The 25821-nt window shown below is 40.1% G+C and overlaps 1 protein-coding gene across 5 annotated transcripts in view; it reads right to left on the bottom strand.

Moving 5' to 3' along the window:
* Positions 1-25821, bottom strand: part of LIMA1 (LIM domain and actin binding 1) — a 76465-nt gene that overhangs the window by 33664 nt on the left and 16980 nt on the right. For 4 of the 5 annotated variants that reach the window (XM_081127156.1, XM_081127157.1, XM_081127158.1 and 1 more), the window contains exons 2-3: positions 18547-18688; positions 4633-4678 (exon numbers count right to left, since the gene is read on the bottom strand). In XM_081127156.1, coding sequence (XP_080983282.1) covers positions 4633-4678; positions 18547-18665 — 165 coding nt within the window. In that variant the 5' untranslated portion in view covers positions 18666-18688. Of the gene's footprint in view, positions 1-4632; positions 4679-4765; positions 4834-18546; positions 18689-25821 lie in introns of those variants that run through there. The other variant, XM_081127160.1, reaches the window with a different exon arrangement.

Below are 25821 nucleotides of genomic sequence, written 5' to 3'. Positions count from 1 at the left end.
AGTGCCCCAAACAAGGGCCTGGGTGGAGAACATCCCTTACAGGGCATTTTAAGGAGGAGTAAATGTGCTCTTTTATTAAAAGGAGCATTTAAGGATACAAGTTCAAAAGTGCTAGAGTAGGGACAAAAAGGGGAAGGGCAGGGCTGTGTGGTCTGACAGCATTAAAGGCCGCACTTAAGTCATTCCTGGCAGCACTTCCCAGGCCATGCCGGTTGTCCAGGACTTTAGGACCCGAGGCAAGCAAAGATGGGGAAGAAGCAGAGGCCATAAAGAAGAAAGAGATGCAAGAAGGTACAGAACAAAAAGGACAGCCAAAGCAGTTTGGTCAGCAGAGTGAAAGGGTATTGGACTGAGATAGCCTGGGTTATCACTGGGTAATAGATTATGGATCATTTATATTTTCTTCTCTTTATCTTTATTTTCTACAATAAACATGTATTACTTATATAATCCAGCTCCACCCAGCCAAGTGACCTTGGGCAAGTTCCTTAATTTCTGGAAACTACCATACAGGGCTATTGTGGAGAACAAATGAGAATACACTAAAGTAGGTAATGTAGCCCAGCCGGTGTGGCTCAGTGGTTGAGTGTCGACCTATGATCCAGGAGATCGTGGTTCGATTCCCGGTCAGGGCACATGCCCGGGTTTTGGGTTCAATCTCCAGCGGGGGGGGGGGGGGGGGGGGGGTGCAGGAGGCAGCTGAAAAATGACTCTCTCTCATCACTGATGTTTCTCTCCATCTCTCTTCCTCTCTCTGAAATCAGTAAAAATATATATTTCTAAAAAGCATGTAATGTAGTATTTGACATAAATAGGCACCCAGTAAGTGGTGATAATTATTAAATGGGTGATCCTCCCTACTTCTTAAGCCATACCTCACAAAGGTGATCATCCATAGTACCCAGTTTTCTCCCAAATCCTGAATTTGGGATAAAGTCTCTTACTGTTCTTTCTACTCTCTTTATAGTCTCTACTGTTCTACACTTAAGGTGTGGGGCACAAAATAAGGTAAAATTGTAGTTGATGTCATTTGTATTAAGGCTTTAACTTTTTCCCAACTATTTTCCTAGAATAAGGCAGTGGGAAGTCAAGGATGCTACAAGTTTTCAAGGGCCCCAATGGTTGCTACACCACCATAGCCTCCTTTTTCAAAGTGACATCCAACACACTGTTCATTCTACCCAGCAAGACTGAGAATCTTGGCAAATTTGCCTCTGGAACCACAACTGGCTGCCTGAATCCAGATCAGGAACACCATGGAGATGCAATACAGTGTCGTTTCTTCAGGAGCGTCTGGCTTGGAATTAGGATGACCCCCAGCTTTACTTCATTTGATCTCCCTGTGGCATTTAATATTCTGACTATTCCCAGCTTTAAAAAATGCATTCCTTCCATGGTATATGTGATACCCTCTTTTCCTAGATTTCTTCCCATTTTTTCTGACCACTACTCAGGTTTCTTTATAGGTTTGCTCTTCCTCTGTTCCTCCCTTCTATGGCAGGGTCCCTCAAGGCTCTGTCTTAGGTCCTCTTCTTTGCACACTTCTTTGCATATTCTCTGTAGATGATTTGGTTTTACCCACCTGCTGTCTGTTGATGACTCATAACCCATAACTCTAGCCAGATATCTCTCCCTACCTATTAAATCTCCTGGAAATTCTACAGGCATCTTACACTCATCCTTGTCTAAAGCCTTCATTCCTCACCCTTTAATCTGTTTATTTTCCTGAATTCTCCATCTTGGTGAATGTGACAATGATCTTTTCAGCTGACAAAGGTGCCTATTCTCTTACACCTCCACGGTGTGCATGTGCTGCTCCCTCTGCCACTGCTTTACCCACCTTTTAAAGCTGATTCCTATTTGTCCTTTGGGTTCAGTTGGGCACCACTTCTGGGAAGCCTTCCTTGACATGGCATAGTCCAAATTATGAGTTTCTCCTAAATTCAACCTAGCACCTTGAATATGTCTTTAATATGGTACTTATCACACTGGGATTATAAATTCTATTTTCCAAACTCTGAATAGTCCCTTGAAGGCAGGGACCACACCTTACTCCTCTGTGTCTTCAGTACCTGGTACTGAAGAGATGCTCCATAAATGTTTTTCTACACTCGTGGTGTCAACTTCTGTCATCCTACTGTCTTGAACCTGGTTCAATCAGGGCTTTGTCCTATCACTCCCAAACAGCACAAGATGACCAATGACCTTCATGCTGTTGAATCCAAGGGTGAATCACCAGCCTATCTGTGTGTTTGACTGTGCTGAGAACACTCTTTTAGAAAAACTTTATTCACTTTAATTCCTACATTCTCATTTCACTTCTATTTCACCAGTTGCTGTCTTTCAGTTTCCTTTGCTAGTTCCTCCTTATCTCTCCAACTTTTAAACACCAAGGTGCTCTTGAGCTCAGTCCTCAGGCCTTTTCTCTGGCTACACTCACTCCCTAGATAATCGCATGCATTTCACTTTAAATACCATGGACACTTTGATCTCTTCCAATTCTAGATTTGTGCATCCAAGTTTCTATTTGACATCTCCACTCAGATATCTTAGTAAAAATTTTTATATTTAATAAGCCCAAAGCTGAGCTTCTAATATTTCTCCTACTCTAAACCTGCTTTTACTACAGTCTTCCTCACCTCAATTAATGGCATTTCCCCAGGTGTTTGGTCCAAAAACAGTGTGGCCATTCTTTTTTTTTTAAAAAATATATCTTTATTGACTTCAGAGAGAGGAAGGGAGAAGGGGAGACAGAGAGATAGAAACATCAATGATAAGAGATTCATTGATCAGCTGCCTCCTGCACACCCCCTGCTGGGGATCAAGCCCACAACCCAGGCATGTGCCCTGACCAGATTTAAACCAGGATCTCCTGGATCATAGGTCGATGCTCAGCCACGGAGCCCTGCCAGCCAGGCAGTATTGCCATTCTTGATTCTTCTGTTTCTGTTTACCTTCAGTATAAATCCTGACCACGTCTCATCACCTGTGTGGCTACCACTCCAGTCCAATCCATTATCATCTCTTTCCTAAATCACTGCAATTATCTTGTAATTGCTTTCCACGCTTCTGCCATTGTAGCTCTTGCCTCTCCTCTTATTTTATTTATTTTATTTTAAATATGTCTTTATTGATTTCAGGAAGAGGAAGAGATGAAGAGAGACGAAGAGAAAGAGGAAGAAACATCAATGATGAGAGAGTCATTGATGGGCTGCTTCCTGCATAACCTCCACTGGGGATCAAGCCTGCAACCTGGGCATGTGCCCTGACCGGGAATTGAACCGGGATCTCTTAGATCAGAGGCTGATGTTCAATTGCTGAGCCACACCCAGCCAGGCTAGTCTCTCCTCTTTTAAAAATGTAAATCCGATCACTTCTTTGCACACAAACCCTCCAAAGGGTCAAAGTCTACGTCCTCACAATGACCTTATATCACCTTGCTTTCCCTATTCCCCTAGCACACCAAGAATGTTTCTGCCTCGGGGCATTTGCATGTGCTCTTATCTTTTATCCTGAAACATTCTTCTCCCTGGCTCCAGTCCTCAGATCCTTGCTCAAAGGTCTCCTTATCAGAGGAGGCCACCCTATCTCTCTCACCTGCTGCATGTGTTTCATAGCTCTAACCATCACTGACACAATTTCTTTGTCTCTCTCACTAGAATGTAAACCCCATGGTGGCAGAGGGGTAGTCTATATGAATGCCTAAAACAGGTGCTCTGTGAATACTTGCTAAATGAATGACTAGAAGGAAAGCAGGAGGGATGAAGGAAGGGGGAAATAACAGAGGAATAAAGAAAAGAAACCAGCATTTGAAGGAAATGATGGTAGCTTTTTCTTACTATGCACCTGAGGGGATCCATTTTTTGAATTACAAGAAAATTAAGCTAAGGACCCATTTAGCATTATCCTGCTTACAGTGAACAAACAGGGGCATGTTATATACTAATTTAAATAGGTTAGGTACTGAAAACTGCCAGGAGGATGTTTTTGTAATGCCAGCCAAATTAAAGCATTCTTGCCCAGATATGTGAGGGTTGGGTTTTTCCCCCTCATAAGATTAAATCAGTAAGATTTCAAAAGAAATACACCATAAAACACAGCTGGAAGTTAGCCTGGCAGGGAAAGGAAAGAATGGGTACCAGCAGAGAGTTTGTTCTGAGGATTTAGCCTTTGATGGGTCCTGCAGCTAAGAAACTTGCTAACTAGACTGGGTCAAGAAGTTTGTTTTAAACAAAGAACCCAGAGGATGACAGCTGCACAGCTGCTTCCACTTAAATGCAGAGATACAGAAAGTCTGGTTGTTTGATTTGGAAAAGAAGATGGCAGCCTAGGAATCCCTGTATCCTAATTTGAGCAGTAGTAAGCCATTTTACTAACCTCAGGCAAAGCACTGTCCTTCAGTCCTTAACTCAGGAAAGAAAAAGTAGTTCAAAAGGAGAATGTCTGTGAAAAAATAAGATTCCCTGCACCTAAGCCAAGTTCTCCTAAGCAAACGGCTCACAAATCAGAGCATTTGGCACAAATGCCTGGCTCAGCTGACACAGAGCCCAAGCCCCACAGAGGCTGCAGGTGGCTGGGCCACACAAGCTCTGCTCCTGAGGTTCCACATCCCCCGGCCTTCTGAGTACTTACATTTCTCTTCTTTTCTGCATTTGCTTCTTCAGCGGCTTTCTGGTACCTTCAGAGAAGGGGGGAAAAGAGAATGTTCTCAAATTAAACTCATATTTTTACTATTTCAATCTTTAAAAAAACTACTTCTGCAGACCTAGGTCGGATGGCAACTGTCTTATCAGAAGACGCAGAGAGTCAGAGCAGCCCCACTTCCTACACTGTTCCTGTCATTTGCTCTGATACAGCAAATATTGAAGTTGTTGAGGCCAAATGCTGGGAAACAACTGCGTAGAGCAGAAAGTCTGGGGTTTTAGTTCCACTTTCATCACTTATTAACTATGACGTCTGGCAAGTCACTTAACCTCTCTAAGCCTCAGTTTTCTTATCTAGAAAATGATTTTATATAGCTACTTTCAGGGTTGCTGGAAGACTGAATGAGATCATGTATGTAAAACTGCTCTGGGATTAGTCAAAGGATATAGCATGGCATTAATTCTAGGATGTCCATTCCTCACCCCCATCTCCCAATTAATGCCTTTGAAGTCTTTAATTCTTGTCAACCCAGAGGTAGTCACACTGCCTGCACATGTGTGAATTTGGTCTAAGTATTGGTATTGTCACTTTGGCTCAGTTAAATGTATTTGATGGTACTACACATGTTTATTTTTTAAATACAGTTTAAAATGTTTTAAAAGAGATTACACTATGATTTGGCATTGAAAGAAAAATTGTTTTACTTTTTTATATACATATAAGAGTGACATGTGAGAAAAGTTTATGTGTTAAGCAAGCACTGGTCTTTTTTTTTTTTTTTTTTTTAAATATGTCTTTATTGATTTCAGAGAGAGGAAAGGAGAGAGAGAGAGAGAGAGAGATAGAAGCATCAATGAGGAGAGAGTCATTGATCGGCTGCCTAGCCCACAACCTGGGCATGTGCCCTGACCGGGAATCGAACCCTGATCGCCTGGATCCTAGGTCTACGCTCAACCGCTGAGCTATGCCCGGTCGGGCAGCACTGGTCCTTTTATTAGCAGTATTTTTTCATAGTGATGCATAAAATAGTGGCACAGCCTACAGTCAAAGGCATCTTAGATGTGATTATACAGACATATATAATTTATTATTCATTATTACTTTTATTACTTTATTTCATTTATTATTACATTTATTATTTTTTTTATCACTTTATTTTATCATTTTTATTACTTGGCTCAGAAGATCCCTGAGAAATAAGTGAAGTCCCAGGGCTCTTCAAGGGGGATCAGGTTTTCTCTGTTTGAAGACAAAGGAGGCCTGGGAGGTCCAGGAGGCAGCAATGTCCAAGACCACCCAGAACAACCTCAATCTGGCTTCCTCAGAGCCTCTGAGTCAAGCATTGAAGGTGGCACCATTGCTTGGAGAATCCCCACCATGTGCCTCTCCTTGGCCTACATGTCTAGAACTCAGCACCAATCTAACCCCAGAAGAGGGCATGTTCAAAGGGCTACTTTTTCTCTGTCTTAAGGTAGAATTTCAGAATTCACAAGACATTTGGGGAAGGAAAAGGAGGCAAGAGAAAAAGACAAAGAGCAGAATGGGAAAGGGCCCATTTCTTTACCAAAACCAACTTTCAATTTATAAACACCTTCAGAAGCTCAGAACTTTCTTAGTATGTGTGTTAAATAGAATAAATTACCTCATATAAAATGGAAGCCAGAAAAAAAATTCTGATTCTGGCATCTGCTATATAACCTGGGTTATATCACTTCATTTACTGGCCTCATCTACAAAATTAAGTGACTACGTGAGAGGATTTCTAAGACCTCCTTCCATTCCTATCACTGTTTCAATTTCCACAAGCAGATATTAACAAGCATCTCATTCATCAGTTGGGTATTACTCTGCAACTGAGCAGAACTTTCTATAGGATAGGATAAAAAAAATTTCCAAAATTTTCTGGGATTTCATTGACCATAAATAGGTGATGAAAGAAAATGGAATTAGAAGTGCTGTAAATCAAGCAATAAGCTGAAAAGATATTTGCAAGTTATATTACACACAAATGGCTAATATCTCTAAAATACAAAAAAACTCTTACAAATTAATAAGAAAATAACAAACAACTTAATAGAAAAAATTAAGGCATGAATACAAACATATAGTTCACAGAAAAGAATACCAAATGGTTCTTAAACAAACAAAAAGGATGTTCAATCTCAAAATGAAAATTCAAACACTAAAAATGTTTTTACCTATCAAGTAGAAAAAGCTTTTCTTTAAGAAAAAAAAAGAAAAAAGCTGCCCTGACCGGTCTGTCTGGCTCAATTGGTTGGAGTGTTGCCTAGTACACTGAAAGTTGGTGGTTCAATCCCCTGTCCAGGTGCATGGCGGAGGCAAAGGATCGATGTCTCTCTCTCACCTCGATGTTTCTATTTCTCCCTCCCTCTCTCTAAAATCAATTTTAAAAAAAAAAGGAGCTCTAGTCTGTTTTGCTCAGTGGTTAGAGCATCGGCCTGCGGACTAAAGGGTCCTGGGGTTTGATTCCAACCAAGGGCACATACCTCCGTTGCAGGCTCGATCCCTGGCCCGTCAGGGCGTGTGTGAGAGGCAACCAATCCATGTGTCTCTTTCACATCAATGTTTCTCTCTCTTCCCCCGCCACCCCCCCTTCCACTCTGAAAAGCAATAGAAAAAATATCCTCCAGTGAGGATAAAAAAAAAAAAAAGCTAATATACTGAGGGTAAATTAATAAAACCTCTATAAAAGAGGTTTTATTAATCAAATGTTATGATTCACCAATTCTGTCTCCAGAATTTGTTCTATTGATATACTTACATAGCGAAAATGACTTTTCTATTAGATTATTTGTGATAACATTACTTGTAATAGTAAAAGACTAAAAACCACTGGCGTGTCCATTCACAGAAGACTGGTAAATAAATTATAGTGTAGGTCTGTAATTGGATAATATGACACTATAAAAAAGACAAGAGATGATGGTGGTGACGGTTGCACAACAATGTAAATGTTCTTAATGACACTGAATTGTACACTTAAAAATGGTTAAAATGGTAAATTATAGCACAGCCGGTGTGGCTCGGTCGGTTCAGCATCATCCTGTGCACACAAAGGCTGCTGATTCGATTCCCAGTCCGGGCACATACTTGGGTTGCTGGTTTAATCCTTGGTCAGGGCACATATAGAGGGCAACTGATCCATGTTTCTCTCTCTTTCTCTCTCTCCCCCCCCCACCTTCCCTCTCTCTCATCCTCCCTCCCTTCTTCTCTCTAAGTATGTCTCAGGTGAGGATTTAAAAAAAAAAAAAATAGACATATAAATCAATGGAATGAAATAGAGAGCCCAGAAATAAATCCTCACATGTATAGTCAAAGGATTTTCAACAAGGGTGCCAAGACCATGTAAAGAGGAAAGGACAGACTTTTCAATAAATGATGCTGAGAAAACTATATATCCACAAGCAAAAAAATGAAGTTAGATCCTTACCTTATACTATACACAAAAATTAAGTTAAAAGGGGTTAAAAACCTAAGTGTAAAAGCTAAAACTACAAAAATTAAAAACAAAACATAACAGGGGCAGCCCAGCCAGTGTGGCTCAGTGTTTGAAAGTTGGTTGACCCAGGAACCAACAGGTCACCAGTTCAATTCCTGGTCAGGGCACATGCCTAGGTTGCAGGCTCGAACCCCAGTAGGGGGCATGCAGGAGGCAGCTGGTTGATGTTTCTCTCTCATTGATGTTTCTATCTCTCTCCCTCTCCCTTCCTCTCTCTAGAAAAAATCGATAAAATAAAACAGTTAATAAAAACAAACAAACAAACAGGGCAAAACTTCATGAGATTGGATTTGGCAATTTCTCAGAATGACACCAAGAGCACAGGCTACAGAAGAAAACACAGATAAATTAGACTTCAACAAAATCTGTGCATCAAAGGACATTATCAATAGAGTAAAAAGGCAACCCGTGGAATAGAAGAAAATATTTGCAAATCACATATCTGATAAGGTATTAACATTTAAAACATACAAATTTAAAAATAATAACAAATATGGGATAATAGTGTACATACTATTCTGCATCTCCCTTTGTCCATTTTAGAACAGCTGAACTTTTCATTTAAGAAGTATATTCTAAGCACTAGAGAAAAAGTAGTGAAAGAAATAACCAAAAGAGGCATAGTTCCTGCTCTCAGACAGCTTAGTTTAGATATTAAACACATAAGCACACAAGTATATATATACACACATGTATATTTACACATATATATGCATATACACATACATACACATATATAGTGATAAATCCTTCAAAGGAAAAGTACAGAGTATTATTAAGTAACCTAACAAAGAAACCAAATTGAAAGGGCAGGGGGTAGTGTGTGTGCGTGTATGTGTGTGTGAAGGAAAACCTCGCTGGGGATATGACCTTTAGCCTGAAATCTAAAGTTTGACCAGAAGGAGTTAGCCAGGCAAAACGAGACAAGAAAAGCATTCCAGGCACAGAAAAATAGCACACGCAAAGGCCCCAAGGCAAGAAAGCATCACATGTGTATGAGGTGCACAAAGAACTCCAGTGTTGCTGAAGTGCACTGAGAAAGGGAGAGAGCAGGAGATGACTCTGGGAGGCAGGGCTTTGTAGGCCATGCTAAGGGTTTTTAACTTAATCCTAGGTACAATGAGGTCCTGGCTGGGTAGCTCAGTTGTTTAGAATGTCATCCTGACACGCCAAGGTTGCAGGCTCAATCTTTAGTCAGGCACATACAAGAAAACAACCAATGAATGCATAAATGAGTGGAACAACAAATTGATATTTCTCTCTCTCTGTCTCCCTCCTTTCTCCTCTATAAAATCAATCAGTAAAAAATTTTTTAAAAATCCTAGGTACAATGAATGGTCATTGATCTAATTCATGTTTTAAAAGAGCTCTCTGGATGCTGTGTGAAGAACAGACTGTAGGGGGCTGAGAATGGAGGTGGCATTAGTGAGAGATGATGACGGCTTGGCCCAGGGTGGTGGCATTGGAGACAAAGAGAAGTGAATAGATTTGAGATATATTTCAGAGGTAGAATCAACAGGACTGGTAATGAGAGGAGGGGGAAGAAGTTAAAATGATTCCCAGGTTTCTGGCAGCTGAGTCAATGGAATTACTGTTTACTGGAACGGGGACTTCTGAAGGAAGGGGGAATTTGCGGATAGGGAAGATCAAGAGGCCAGTGTTAGCCATGCTAACTAAAACATCCATTTGGTGGTGGCAGTAATTAGATACATGTGTCTAGAGCTCAGAAGAGAAATCTGAGCTAATACTATAAATTTAGGACTTGTCTGCCCACAGATGGTATTAAAGAACAGGAGTATATGATATCACCTACAGAGAGTGTGTAAAGTAAGAAAAGTCCCAGAACTCAGTCCTGAAGACCCTAACATTTAGCAGCCAGAAGAGGAAGAAGAGTTGATAGGAGAGAAAGGCCAGGAACAGACAGAGCCGTAGGAAGAAAACCAGGAGACTGACAGCGAAGTCAAGAGAAGAAAAAAATGTGGGAAGGAAGAAGAGGTGAGAAGTCATGTAAGACAAAGGCTAACAGACATCTCGATTTAGCAACACAGAAGCCCTTGGTTACCCTGGCAATCTTCTTCCATTATAAATATAATTAATTTACCTAAAACTCCTTTTAATGGGCATTTGGATTGTTTCAAGTTTTCTACCATTATAAATAGTGCTTTGGTGAATGTCCTTGTGCATATGTTTTTCCCCGTTTGTGCTAATATATCTGTCTGAGAGAGCCCTTAAAAATGGAAAGCAGAAACACAGGGGATTACAGCTAGAAAGGCATTTAGAACTGGCCTTGAACTTGTGTTTCCGTACCCCTGGGTAATCATCTTCGGTGTATTACAGCAATAATACAATATATGAAAGCCAGAGCCAATTAGCAGATGGATTTATTCTTAGTCAACTGTCCTCCAAGGCAAGATATTTACACTGCGGTTAGCTGGGTGAATAAGCTCAGAAGTTCCCTTTACTGTCTTAACAGAAACACAGATTTAAAGAAAGGTCAAAATAATTTTCATCTTTAGTCCTGATCTTTTAGCACTGAGGCATCTGTAAGACACTGGTGTAAATACCGATGGTCGTCTTGAATTGTGTTTTGAAACTCCTACTCAAATGTCCCCACACTTTATTTGTATACAAATAATGAAGTACTTGCTAAACAGTAGATTCACAGGGAGACAGGTTCTACACCACTGCTTTCTTCCAAGCCAGGTTCTTGCTTTTACATTTTGTACCCTCAGAATGCTAAAAGATGGTAAGGCGTAATACTTCTGAATTTGATGTTAGACCAGGATTCTGGCCTCAGACTTTCCTCAAAGGCACTTAGAGCAATTAGCATTATTCTGACACAAATGTAAAGGTCACTGATTTGAGGCAGAGGCAGAGGCATTTTGAAGATCTAAAGCTGATGGGAAAATATTTGCAATGAGATTTCTATGATTAAAAGCTCATCCCTCTTCCCTTCCCAGATTTTTATTATTATTTTTTTCCCTTCAGTCTCCTCTTCTTCACATACTGAATTTAATCTTGCAACTGCTCATTAATGCTCAGCTGTGAGGCAGGCAGCTGATGGAGGATGCTAAAATTATCTGGGGAGTAATAACAGTGTCTCAAACTTTTCTAAAGCCAGAAAACAGAGTTCCTGAGCCATGACTCTTGCTTGTAGGCCCCCAAATAGAGAAAAGGGAACCCTGAGCCAAAAAGGGAAAATGGAAACTCCCAAGTTGTAGTCAATGCATTTTCTTCTGGAACAATTTCACCACTAAAATAATACAAAGAAGCAAAGAGGTTAACCAGGAAGATCTGAGGGTCAATTCTGTTCTTAATGAAGGAAGAACAGTTACAGAAAACTAAATATAAACCCTCTTCTTTCTTGGGACTATGGAACCGGTAACGTTATAATAAGAGTGGGCAGAGCTGCGACATGGAGGAAGGCACCATGGGAGGGGGGAGGAATCTGTGTGCTGCGCTCTGCTACTATTTAGGGTGTGGTCTTCTGTTACAATTGTTGGACATCAAGTTCATAATCTGTCAGAGGAATGGGATGAAGGTTAGCCAGATCAGTAGTTTTTAAACTCTTTTCGCTGCATAATACCCTGTTCAAATGATATCTTATTTAGAACCTAACCTATTAAAGGGATCAAAGCAGGAAGACTGGTTGACAGGGCTCAGGCTTGGCCCTTTAGATCCTCCCATTTCCCTAGAATTGTTCCCTGAAGCTCCTCTGAAGAACTTAGTTAAGAGAGTTTGAAAGCCACTGGGCCAGATTCCCATTAATTCCAAAAACATACAAGTCAAAGAGGAACCGTCTGCAGAAAAACCAACTTCCACCAAGAGTCAAATTTTAATCAAGCAAAAGACTATGTTACGTTGAAGTTAATGGTGAGTGAAATCAAAGCTAGCGATTCAAACTGACCCGTCAATAGGCCCTTCCTTACCTCAAATTTAATGATTTATACAGTATAGAAGTTTAGGAGAAGAAAACTCTGGAGCTATAAAGTACTCACAAGACACAAGCTCTGAAGCTAGAAAAATTACTCTTATGTACATATAAATGTAAAATGCATTGTTAAAAGCCCAGCCGTCTTTCCTCTACTCAACTTCCTGTTGGTGGCCCCTACAGAGAACAGTCACCACACTCATGGCTGGGATTTTATGCTCAATAGTTCAGAGGCCCCCAGGGAGACAACAAACTATGACAAAAGGTGTGGAATTCGTCACAAATTTACCAAGTCAGGAATTCTAGGTAAAGTGTTTCAGCCTTCACCTAGAGATCATGAAAAATATGGTGGGGATCCACAGTGCCCTCATAAACTGCATATTGTTATTAAATAAAAAGTACAAAAGACACCCATATTGGGAAAAAGATGTAACAGAGATGCTTGAATTAGAAAAAGCAGGTATTCCTCAAATTCACAAGAACATTCCTTAGTCAATGCAAAACTGAAAGTGGTTAAACATTTGACAAGAATTAAGTCCCTGAGGGTTGCCAGAAGGACTTCCAACATAGAAGGACATGACACAGGTTTCTCAAGAGCACTGGGGAGTTAATAGTGCAGTGGCATCTAAGCCCTGTGGACCAGGATTTTAATCAAGCAAAATTAAGTCCTATTGCTAGAGCAGTTTCAGATTAAAAATTTCAGATTTGCCCTGGGCCGGTGGCTCAGTTGGTTGGAGTGTCATTCTGTATACAAAAGAGGTTGTGGGGTTTGATTCCAGTCAGGGCACATACCTACGTTTCGAGTTCAATCCCCAATCGGGGCACAAATGGGAGGCAACTGATAATGTCTCTCTCTCACACTGATTTTTTTTTCTCTCCCTTTCTCCCTTCCTCTCTCTCTAAAATCAATAAAAACATATCCTCAGGTGAGGATTAAAAACTAATAATAAAATAAAAATTTCAGATTTGAGTTTTTATTTAAAGACAGCAAGAAAGTGTTCTCATTAAAATATACTTTAAATCCTAGTCATTTTCACTGACAAAAAAATAGTAAAGCCGAGATAAATCTACAAACATCAGCCAGATTAGGTTTCCTCCAAATTTTGTATTAGTCTCTGATCAGAAACCTCCTAAGGGTTCCTACAGTCTCTTGACTAGGCTTGTATAGGATTTACTAATTCCAAACCCCATAATAGAAAGTTTTCAAAAATAAGACAAAATTGCCCTATCCAGTTTTGATCAGTGGTTAGAGAGTCGGCCCGTGGACTGAGGGGTCCCAGGTCCGATTCCGGCGAAGGACACGTACCTCGGTTGTAGCCTCAATCCCCAGCCCTGCCCGGGACACGTGCAGGAGGCAACCAATTGATGTGTCTCTCTCACACTGATGTTTTTCTCTCTCTCTCTCTGAAAAGCATGGAAAAAATATCCTCAGGTGAGGATTTAAAAAAATAAAAATAAGAGGTTGTTGGAAGTAGAAAATCATATATGCCTTATAGAACACAGTTCTGCAATCTGCTTCGGGAACCTACAGTGAGTGAACCCTAAAACTCTTAAGCAATATCAGCAATACGTCTCCACTGAGTATGAAACTTGGAGAAGAAATCCCAGCTGATCTCTGATTTTCACGGTCTTAAGTGCTCATCATGCCCTGTCCTGCTTCTGCACCTTACCTCCTGTAGTTCCCCTTCCTCTGCAATGTCGCCACTATCTTCCCAGACATCCAAATAAAATTCTATTCATCCTTCAAAACCAGTTCAATAGGTTAGGATATATGCATCAGAAAAAAAATACTAGACAGAAACAAGTTAAAATATTAACAAGGGCTAGTTACTCTCTACACCTGTTTTCTCAACTATGAAACAGGGATAATGTCCCTCCTGCGTACAATTTTTGTTAGGATTAGAAGTAGTACCTATTTTTATCAAGAGTCTAGCACAGTGCTTGGCACACTGATTCTGATTAACGAGTTCAGGATTTACAGTTTTGCATAACTGCCATTCGCCCTTATTACCTTCATGGAGAAAAGACAATTTACTATGCTATGAGGTGATCTCTAAAATTCCTCTGTACTTTCTCCCTAAGATGAACAGCTTTTTCCAACTTCCTAACTCTCATCAATGCTACTGCAAGACAAATTCTCTATCTTGAGAACTGGCTGGGCTGGAAGAAGACAGAATAAAGGAGTGAGAAGGGACCTGAGGAAGAAGTGAGAATTTCACTGATGCGACTGACCAAGTTAGGCAGGGAAGAAAGTGAAGCCAGGAAGGGGACTGACATCCATGGCCTGGGTGTCCTGGTGTGGCCAAAGAGCAGGATCAGTGGCAATAACATGTGGAAGCACAGGAGGCTCTAATCAGGGAGAAGTTTTTCCTAACGTACATTTCAGAGATAGATTCTTGGTGATGATGGGGTTGGGATTGGATACAGGGGCCTAACAGACAATGTGCAGGTTGAAAAAGTAGGGAAGATCAAGAGAGTCCAGAATATCAGACAGGTCATTCATGTGGACCAGTGATTCTTTACTGGGGGGTACTACTGGCCCCAGGGGGCAACTGGAAAAATGTGGGAATCTTATTGGGGTTTCTCCTCTACCCCTTTTTTTTCTTTTCTTTCCTTTTTTAAAAAAATCCTCACCTAAGGGTATTTTTTCCATTGCTTTTTAGAGTGGAAGAGAGAGAGAGAAACTTCGATGTGAGAGAGATACATCTATTGGTTGCCTCTGGCACATACCCCGACCACGGCCTGGGATTGAGCCTGCAACCAAGGTACATGCCACTGGCTGGAATTGAACCTGGGACCCTTCAGTCTGCAGGCTGACACTCTAACTACTGAGCCAAACTGTCCAGGGCTCCTCTACCCCTTTTTTATTTTTTGGTTGTCACAGTATCATGGCGTGCTACCAGCCTCTGGAGGAAGGCAAGGTGAGGAACATTCTGCAAAAGGAATATCTGCCTCATCCAAAATGCTAATAACACCCCCACTGAGAAACATTGAGAAGAGAATGGATCTGGAAGCTAGTGTCCCCAATGACGGCAAGGAGCTTGACCCTGAGGCTGGCACCCCGCTGCAACAAATGGGAGGATAAGAGGAGTATAGTATAGTTAGTTGTGAGCCTCAAAGCACAGGTTAAGACTTTCAGAACAAGGCATAAAATACAAGGGATGGGAAGCAGCAATGGAGATGTAGGGGAGTAGCATCCCTAACTCTTGGCCTCAGAATATTTCAGAGGAACATGTGCAGAAAGAGCAGGCAGACACTACTCAGAGACAGAATGCATGTCAAAGAGCCAAATTCATTGAAAAGAGGTGGGGCTAGAGAGGGTGAAAAGGGTAAGAATGCAAAGAAGTTTCTCTACAGAACAGGGAGTTTCCAAGTCCCATTAATCATATCTCAACACTGTTTCAAATCCTTCCCTTCCTTTCCTTACCTGCTACCCCCTACCCTCAATAGCTTTCACTTGGGTTCTCAAGAGAGCCTCATGACTTGTCTCTATGCTGTCAGTCTCTCACCTTTCCAGTATACCTTTTACACCTTTGCCAGAAACATCTTTCTAAAATGCAAGTCTGATCATGTCATTCTCCCTGCATGAAAACCTTCAATTGTTTCCATTGTTTATCTAACTAAATCCCCAAGTTAGCATGGCATTTCAGGTCTTCCATCATTTCGCCCTAAGTTAACTGTACCGGTCCCTTCTCCCCTCCGTATTTCTCCATGACAGGCTGCCTGCTTTCCTACTCCCTTTATTCATGCTCTGCTTCCACAATCCTTTGCTTGAACCTATCATTCTGCTTTATGGTCAAGTTTACTGCTTCAGGTTCACAAGTCCCTCTCTTCCACTACAGTGCTTCCTAAATTTCCTTGAAGGTAAAAATCACCTGGGATACTTGTTAAAAACACTCCTGGGCCTCATCCCAGACATACTGAATCAGAATCTTTTTTGGGGGGATGGGACAGGGATTTAACACATGTCCAAAAAAAAAATCTTTGACATTTCTCCCATCAAAAAGTACAGTCAAACACCCTTCCCTCTGAATATGAGCCAACCTTAGTGACTCACTTCTAATGAAGAGAATGTGGCAAAAGTGTATAATTTCTGAGGCTCAGTCATAAAAGGCAATACATCCTTTGACCCTGACTCCTTTCCTCCTTTATTCCCTCCCTCCCTCTGTGTCTGGATGTTTGCCCTTGGCACGCAACCAATCAAGCCAAGCAGCCACATGGAAAAGTGTGTGTAGGTGTTCTGAACAGGGCCCCAGCTGAGAGCCCAGATGACTGCCAGCATCAACTGCCTCACTTGTGAGTTGAGTGAGCCTTTAAATAAAATTATGGCCCCTAGTCTTTGAGCCACCCTGGCTGATGCTGAGGGGTGCAGAGGCAAGCTCTGCCCAAATTAGAGATTTATATGCAAAATGTATGCTCTCATTATTTTAAACCACTAATCTTTGGAGATTTTTTTCATGCAGCATAGATAACTGCAATGCCACCTTATTAACATGTGATTCTTAAGATGCAGGAAGTTTGGGGACTTCCTCTACTATATAAACTATACTAAACATACTGTTAAGTTCCTTGAGGTCAGGGATTAAGTCTTAATAGGTTTCCAGATCTTGGTCCATTTTGTCTGTAATACCTTCATTAATTTTCTTTTTTTAAGTGGAATAATAATACATGTGTGACATAAAATTACAGCAATATAAAATGGACAGTGTAGAAGGTAAAAGGCTAGGAAGTCTCAAGCAACCTCCACTGTACCTTAAGTGATAATCAAGGTGAGTAGTTTGAAAGGGCAGTGTTTTCCATAAAGCAGGTACTTGACGGATTTGTTTTTGAAGAAAAGATGACATTGTAGATTACAGAAACTTCTTATTGGTATTTAATTATATCCTAAATATAGCTCTCAGAATTAGTTTCTTCAAATCTTTACCTCCTTCCTTTAAATGCATTGTAGCTTCCTAATAATTAACAAACTCTACTAGTGAGTTACAACTACCATCTGCCCTACCCCCCTGCCACTATGGGATCTCTATTTGAGCAAAGTCAACATATTTGCCATTGTGCTTTATTATTTACATATAGCATTTCTTCAACATTTGTTGAGTGTCTACTATGTTCATTCACCATGCTACACAATAGTGATACAAAATAAGCAGGAAAGGGGCCCTCATATCAAATCATGGTCCAAAGCAGGAGTCAGTGAACTTTTTCTACAAGGGGCAGATAGTAAATATTTGAGACTTTGAGGGCCATATGGTCTCTGCTGCAACTCTGCTGCTGTAGCATGAAAGGAGCCATAGACAATACACAAATGGACATGACTGTGTTCCAGTAAATCTTTATTTACTAAAATGTAGCCAGTGGGCAACAGTTTGCCTACATAGTTTGCAATAATCAACGGAACTTCATGCAATGATAAAATGTTTCTGTGATGTCCACTATGATAGCTGCCAGCTACATGTAGCTATTGGACACTTGAAATGTGGCCTGTGCAGCCGATGAACTGAATTTTAAATATTATTTAATTTTAATTCACTTTAATTTAAATGGTCATATATGTAGTAACTACCACACTGGACTATGCAGGTAGAGAGGTGCACCTTACACTCCATTCCCTTCAACTAAATCAAAACTTGCTTTAAAACTCATCTCAACCAGGAAGCCTTTGTGACCAGCCTCTGCCCATGACGGTCACCCTCTCTCTCTTATTCTGTATCTAGGCCTTACTCCTACTCATTTGGGACTTGCTGACACTTTGCTTCATAATTTTGTGTTTTACAATTATCTTTTGCATTTGTAACTTTTTCTTCCCCCAACTAAACAAAAATTCAAAGATAAAATGTGTCTCCTGATTATTATCATCCTCCTCCTTCTCCACAATGCCTGTATAGTGCTTAAGATCCAAAAGGAGCTCAATAAAGCTATTCAGTCTGACCGGTGTGGCTCAGCGGCTGAGCATCGACCTAGGATCCAGGAGATCTGGTTCAATCCCAGTCAGGGCACATGCCTGGGTTGCGGGCTCCACCTCCAGTAGGGGACATGCAGGAGGCAGCCGATCAATGACTCTCCTCATTGATGTTTCTATCTCTCTCTCTCCCTCTCCCTCCCTCTCTCTGAAGTCAACAAAGACATTTTTTTTTAAACATATCTTTATTGATTTCAGAGAGAGGAAAAAAGGGGGAGAGAGAGAGATAGAAACACCAATGATGAGAGAGTCATTGATCAGCCGCCTAGTCCGCAACCCGGGCATGTGCCCTGATCGGGAATCAAACCCCAATCTCCTGGATCCTAGGTCGATGCTCAACTGCTGAGCCACACCCAGCCGGGCAACAAAGACATTTTTTTTTTTTTAAAAATAAAGCTATTTTATATCATGTACTTCCTTCACGAATTTCCTTGACAGGTGGCAATGTGTGCTCAAGACAGATGGTCCTTTTGGACCAGAATCAGCACTTACTTGGAGAATATTTCTACAATAGCCGATGACTTGTTCTTGTTGACAAGAGAAAGTTCTTTGGCCGTTACCCTCAATGATAGTGAAGTCCACTGCCGCCGATTAAAAGGAGTTGATTCCATCTTGTCTACAGATACTGAAATATCTAATCAATAAAGAAAGTCAGAATATTAGACACAGAAGAGAATTCTCCAGCATCCAAGCACTGGCAGTGGTGTGCTGAGAGAGAGCAGAGAGCCTTAGACCAGCAGACCACACTCCTCTACCAGTTCTCTCAAAAACCATAACCCTGGTCAAATGATTCAATATCTTTGGGTTGTAGTTTCCTGTAAAATGAGAAGGTTAGACCAGATGATCTCAAAGGTCTCTTCCAGTTCCATCATTTTATGACTGACCCTACTGTGCAACCATCGATTGGCCTTTACCTGAACTTAAGTCTGTTCCAAAGTCACATTTGGAGTGAAATGTTCTACTCTTCTGAGTTACATCCCAGGGGAGGTACAATCAGCATCTCTGTAGACTCAGATCCAATTAGGTTCTACCTACATCCAAGTTTCTTTTGGCTGCCCTCTCTCCCCAAGCTCTGCAGCACTGATCACTTGCTGTTGGGGAAAGAGCTAGGGACACAGCATGGATAATATAAGGAACAAGGGCTTTAAGGAGAGACAGACTACAGTTAAAATCGTAACTGTTACCTTACAAATTATATTATCTTTTCAGTTTTAGTTTCTTCAGCTGAAAAAATGAGAATAATACCTACCTTTATATGGCTTTTAATGTAGATTTAAGGAGGTAATACTTTGAAAATACCAGGAATGTTATAGTAGTATTAAGAACATTTTAAGTATAATAGATTAGTCTTGGCTTTTGTTATAAGTCTTATTATTTTTAAGCCTTTTAACAACTGAGGAAATTATAATGACTTTAAATCCAGGAGACTAAAATCTCTATACTTAAATTCTCTCCTAAAATCCTTTCAAGTCAAAGACTGCATAAAGCCATGCCCTCGATATCACCTGGTCCCTACCCTGATTTGTTTGTTTTTTGCTCCAGTAATTACCAAAGGAGTTCCAACCTTTGTCCAGAAGAGGTGAGATTAGAAATGAGTCAATTGTTTCCTTATTTAAAGAGTGAAAAATATAGATGATAGTACTACTTGCAGCTCCCTTTATAGCTGCAGAGCATAACTGATCTGACAGAATGTATGGCTCAGGTACTGCTTCCAACAGCCTTGACGACAGCAGAACACACAGCGCACTTACCTGGGCTACCTGGGCTCCATTTCACGCTAAAAGTCCTGCGATACAAAGTGAGTGAGAAGCAACCCTGAAAGGCCGTGCTGCTTTTTCACATGTAGCACTTGCTCTCCCAACTAAAGCCTTGTCTGAAAACGACACTAGTTTTGTTATTTTTGTTTACTGGTTTGTTTTAATCCCCAAGTTGGAAGGCAACATAGAACCCTCTAATGGTGAGGAGCTCTGGTGTTAGAGACAGATGCATCTAAATGGGTGCTGGCCCCATCACTTGTCCCTAAATCTTAGATTTCTCATCCATTATAACAGTGCTTACTTCATCGTATCCTTAGGAGGAATAAATAAGATAAAGACCCTGACATAGAATAAGTAAGCATTAAATGTTTGGTTTTTATATTATCTCTTCTTCCTGGATAAAATAACCTTTAATTCTATACATATTCTTTGAAATAAACCTTAATGTATCAAGTAATATATGATATTTCCCTATTTGTTTTCCAGTTTATCACTGATAAACCCACCAAACATTGTCAGTCTTTTCTCTAACAAGAAAAAGACACTGAAGCAACAAACAATTCAGCTAAACCTAACTATGAAAAACCACAGTAATAACTCTTTAAGCCAAGTTTAGGAAATATAGACCAACACTTTAAGACATGACTTGGTATAATTATGCTTCTAGCATAGGTGTGGGAATAAATATTGTCAGTTCTTCTACAGTAATCCATTCTGAATCAAAGAAAAAGCAAAAGATATGTTCTCAAGTGTGTTTGTAAAAAAGAAAAAGCATAAATTATTTGAGGGACCGAGTGTGATTAAGAAAAGGAGTTTAATTCCCAAGTCTAATTCCACAGTTTTGATTACTCTTGCCCAGAAAGTTAAGAAAAGTCAGAGCATCTATTTTGGTATAAAGCTAGGGTAAGCACACTTCATACTCCAGGAGCAAGGTGGTTCACACCCTGACCACACTTGTCTTCACAGAAGCATACTGTTATTTCTTAGCAATGTGATTAGCACCCTATGAAACAGATAAAGGTAAGAATCACCTGGTATCAGGTTACTAAGTAACTACTTCCTACAGGTGTAGGGAGAGGGCCCTACCCAAACAGTGTGCATAATCTATAGGGCTTGCTAATGTGTGCATGAATAATTACAGCACAGAGCAGAATGTGGTTAGAGGCAATGCATGGTTTGGACTACAGGACCTGATTTTCTGGCTTGGTGGGTGGGAAAGGAAGAGACATTGGATTGATTTGGGGTTTAGGAACAGCAGAATTTCAACAAGCGAGGGCAGGAGGAACAGCATTACACCACTGGGGAGTTGAAATAACACAGGAGACTTCAGTGGAGTTAGATTCTAGGTGCAAGAGAAGTTGAAGATAAGCTATGGAAAGACAGAGGGGGAAGAGCCTTGAAAACCATGCCACATTCCAATAGTGGAGAGAACTAGCCTGTGAGTGAGCTGAGATGAAGTATATTAACCTTAAGGTGCCACTCCCTATGTGACCTTTATGGAAAATTAAAAAATAATTTCCCTGAGCCTCATTACGTGTGTTTATAAGAGAATAACTCTGTAGTGATTCCTCACAATCTCTGTGGTGGAACAAAGGAAATTTCTGAAACAGTAAGTAATATAATAAGAGCCATGTTTTTTGTTGTTGCTGTTTTTGTTGCTTTTAAATTTTTCTTAATCTTCACCCAAGGATATGGTTTTTTAAAAATTGATATTAGAGAGAGAGGGGGAAGAGGGAGGGAGGGAGGGAGGGAGGGAGGGAGGGAGGGAGGGAGGGAGGGAGGGAGGGAGGGAGGGAGAGGGAGAGAGAGAGAGAGAGAGAGAGAGAGAGAGAGAGAGAGAGAGAGAGAGAGAGGGAGAGGGAGAGAGAGAAATATCAATGTGTGAGAGAAATCTGTATTGGTTGCCTCCCATATGTGCCCCAACTGGGGATCGAACCCACAACCTAGGTAGGTGCCCTGACAGGAATCAAACCTGCAATCTTTTGGTGCACAGGACGACACTCCAAACAACTGGGCCACCTGACCAGGGCAAGAGCTATGTTTTAAAAGATGATTCTGTAGCAGTATGTAACTTGAGAAGGGAAAAGATTGGAGTTTAAATTACTAGTCAAGGCAATTCTAAAACTCTAAGTGAGAGGTGATCAAGGTTTAGATTAGAATAGGTGGGAACAGAAAGGTGGAAAGAGAGCATTGACAGGTCTTAGAATAAAATGGACTTAGGATAAAAGAAGGAATCAAAGTGGGCATCATCAAACTTGAATGTCATGTCAAATGTTGATGCCATTAACAGAGTAAATATAGGAAGAGAGAGAATGATGTTTTGCTTTACACATGTTGAGATATATACATCAATAATAAAAATACTAGTGATACGCAACAGAAAGCTAAAACTTCAAGGCTAAGGTTAAAAATCAGACTCTTGGAAGGAAATAAACATTTTAAAACACCTACTTATGGGAAGTACATATCTCACTTAATCCTCACAACCACTTTACAAGATTGGTTTTATTATATTTATGATGAAGAAACTGAGATTCAGAGTCTTAAATAACTTTACAATGATCACTTAGCTATTAAAGTAGTAGGGCTGGGATTCAAACCCATATTCTGTTTGATTCCAAAGTCAACTTTCTTTCCACTACAGTAATGAATCATGATTAAAACCATCTTTTTAGCCAAGGTAGAAAATTGGGTAGCAAAATCTCTGAACCCTCAGCTGCAAACTCATACAAATTACCTTTCAGTAAGAATATAGTGGCAAGTATCCTTCCAGACTGATAGCATCAGAGATCACCACTTGTTCTATCACAGATACTTAAAGTGACCTTGGGACTACTTGAAATTGTGACTATCTCAGTTTCACAGTTTACATTAAAGAAAGGTGTGATATCTCCCCCACTTACTCTCACATGAGGGTCCCATTTTCAGACTTTAGAACAATTTTCTTAATTCTAGAAATCCTGTTGAGAGTGAAAAAGATATGTACCAACACCTGGAAAAACCCACTCAGAAGGAGGTATTCAATCTGGGCTGCTACAATATCCTTAAATATTTTTTCCAAAGGCCCTGTGCACTTTAAAATCAAATCCATTGTACTGCCATATACAAATAATAACAGCAGCAGGGGATAAATGGTGATGGAAATAAAGTAACAAAACAAGGTAAATAATAAGAGCAGCTGTCACTTATTGGGCACTTACTAACTCAATCCCTACGCAACCCTAGAGTACGATTTCCATTTTCAAAAATGTCGTTCATTGAGGTTGAATAATTTGCCTAAGGTCACACAGTTAATATATGTCCCAGGCAGAATCCAGTGTTTAAGACTGTGTACAAAAAAGGAGTTTTGCAGGAAGTAACCTCACAGGGTGATCTGATCATAAATTCCTAACTGGGCAGGTCATGGTAGATAATTATACCCCAGGCCTGTAACTTCTTTAGTGGAAGGTTTTTAAGCAAACCCTGTTCATTGTTCCTATGCATCTAGGTTTAACACCCCTTTGAAATGCCAGAAATAATACCCCTCCAAGGCATAACCACCCTCAAGAGAGCACAGAACCTTAACTATCCTGTAATCCAATCCCACCTGGTTTTCTCTCACCTTCATGTAATCTTTCTTATGTTCCCTCCTTAATTTCAAATGCATAAAAGAAACTGCAAAACTGTTCTTTTCCAAAGCATTTGAGATCTTGCTTCCTGGCCTTGTTGTCAGTTCGGCTCAAATAAACTCTTATAAAAATTCTCTGCAGGTTTGGACCTTTCTTATGTCAACAAAACTCCAAACCCAATCTCTTAGGTCATATGCATTCTACTACCATATCAATTGTGAACGAAGAACTGCTGGAATGGTTGACTGCTGTGTGCAAGAGTTAAAGGAAACAGATATAACAAAATTAACTCCAAGATTTTTAGCCTCAGAGACTATAAGGACAATGGTGTACCAAATAAAAAAGGATACATAGAAAGGGGAATCATTTGCTAAGAAGGAAGATGTCCTCAGCATGTATCTATGTGGCAGATTTTTACAAGAGAGCAGATTAGAAATCAAGCTATCAAATCCCCTTTTTTACAGTAAGGGAGCTAAGCTACATAAAGGTCCAATAATTTCCCAAACTCACCAGCTGGTTAGTATGAGAGCCAGAGTTCAAATTCCCAGTTCAAGTTCTTTTTTATCATACTAGGTAGGTTGAGGTGGAATAGTGAAGCATCCTATGGGTGAGCTCTAGCCTGGAAATAATAATCTCTGTACAAAGGTCCTTGAAAGTTTAAGGGTTGGGCAATGACTCACTGGGATATTTGGCCCCAGGTATGGCTTCCTCAAGCTATTGCTTAGGGTGAGGTCTCCAGCTGTTCTAGGAAACCTATTCTAATAATAAGATTTAAAAATCTCTAATATAAACTTACCTAACCAAATGAATTGGCTCTCAGAAGTCAGGCTGAGATAAAAGCAAATGAGCTGCCACTAATTCCTGAATCCTGTTCTTATAAATCCAATCTAAGTCAACCCTCTCTCTCTCTCTCTCTCTCTTTTTTTTTTTTTTTTTGCTCCTGTGATGGCTTCTTGTGGAAGAGGCATAGTTGCCTGACTATAGCCTTGAAAAATTAAAGAAAACAAAGTACAGTTGACCTTTGAACAATATGGGTTTGAACTGTGGGAGTCCACTTATGGGCAGATTTTTTTCAATAAACACCGTTAACATATTTTCTCTTCCTTATGATGTTCTTTTTGTTGTTGTTAATCCCCACTCAAAGATATTTTTCCCATTCATTTTTCAGAGAGAGTGGAAGGGAGGGGGAAAGACAGAGAGAGAGAGAAACATCGATGTGAGAGAAACACATCCATTGGTTGCCTCCCGCACACATCCCTGACCCCAACTGGGGTGGGGGATCAAGCCTGCAACCAAAGTATGTGCCCTTGACCAGAATCGAATCTGCGACCCTTCAGTCTGCAGGCCAAAGCTCTAACCACTGAGCAAAACTGGCTACAGTGCTTATGATGTTCTTAGTAACATTTTTTTCTCTAGCTTACTGTATTGTAAGAATATAGTATATAATACATATGACATACTAAATATGTGTTAATTGATATTTTACGTTATTGAAAAGGCTTCGAGTTAACATTAGTAAAGTTTTGAGGGAGTCTAAACTTATACACAGATTTTTGACTGTGCATGTGTTGTTCAAGGGTCAACTGGACAACAAACGCCTTTGTTCAGAGGAAATCTTATTTTTTAGAAATAGATTGTAGAGTTTTAAAGTTGTTTGTTGTATTGTTGTTTTTTAACCAAGAACTCTTTCCAATTTAGATGTCAACAGATAAAATGGAGCAACTAATTAAAAGGGGGGAAAAAACTAAAAAACTTTAAGGTAAAAAGGAAAATTTTAAACAAAAGCAATGTGAAATATGTGCTCACATAATTCTTTTTCAGAATACAAACTACATTTATTTCTAAGGGTGTATTTTTCTATAAAAAGTAGCGACTAAATTCACATATTTGAAAAAATTTTTGAAGTTAATAGCTTTTTTAACCTTTTATTTTGAAATAACTTTAGATTTTCAAAGTTGCAAAGATAGTAAAAAAGTTCCCATATACTTTTCACCTAGCTTTATCTTATGTTACCACAATACAATTATTAAAAGTAAGAAATAAACATTAGTAAAATACTATTAACTAAACTACAGACTTTATTCAAGTCCTATCAGTTTTCCACTAATGTCTTTTTTCTGTTCCAGGATCCTACACTGTATTTAGTTGTCTTGTCTTCATAAGTCTCCTCCAATCTATGACAGTTCTGGGTTTTGTTTTTTGGTTTGTTTTTTAATCCTCACCTGAGGATATTTTTCCCACTGCTTTTCAGAGAGAGTGGAAGGAAGCAAGAGAAAGAGAGAGAAACATTGATGTGAGAGACACACATCGATTGGTTGCCTCCCACCCCCGCCCCACCCCGGCCTGGGATCGAACCTGCAACCGAGATACATGCCCTTGACCAGAATCAAACCTGGGACCTT

The sequence above is a fragment of the Miniopterus schreibersii genome, assembly GCF_964146895.1.
Source record: "Miniopterus schreibersii genome assembly, chromosome: 2".
Lineage (NCBI taxonomy): Eukaryota > Metazoa > Chordata > Mammalia > Chiroptera > Miniopteridae > Miniopterus > Miniopterus schreibersii.
Note: the sequence above shows the minus strand (reverse complement) of the source record. Positions and strands in the feature narration are given on the sequence as shown.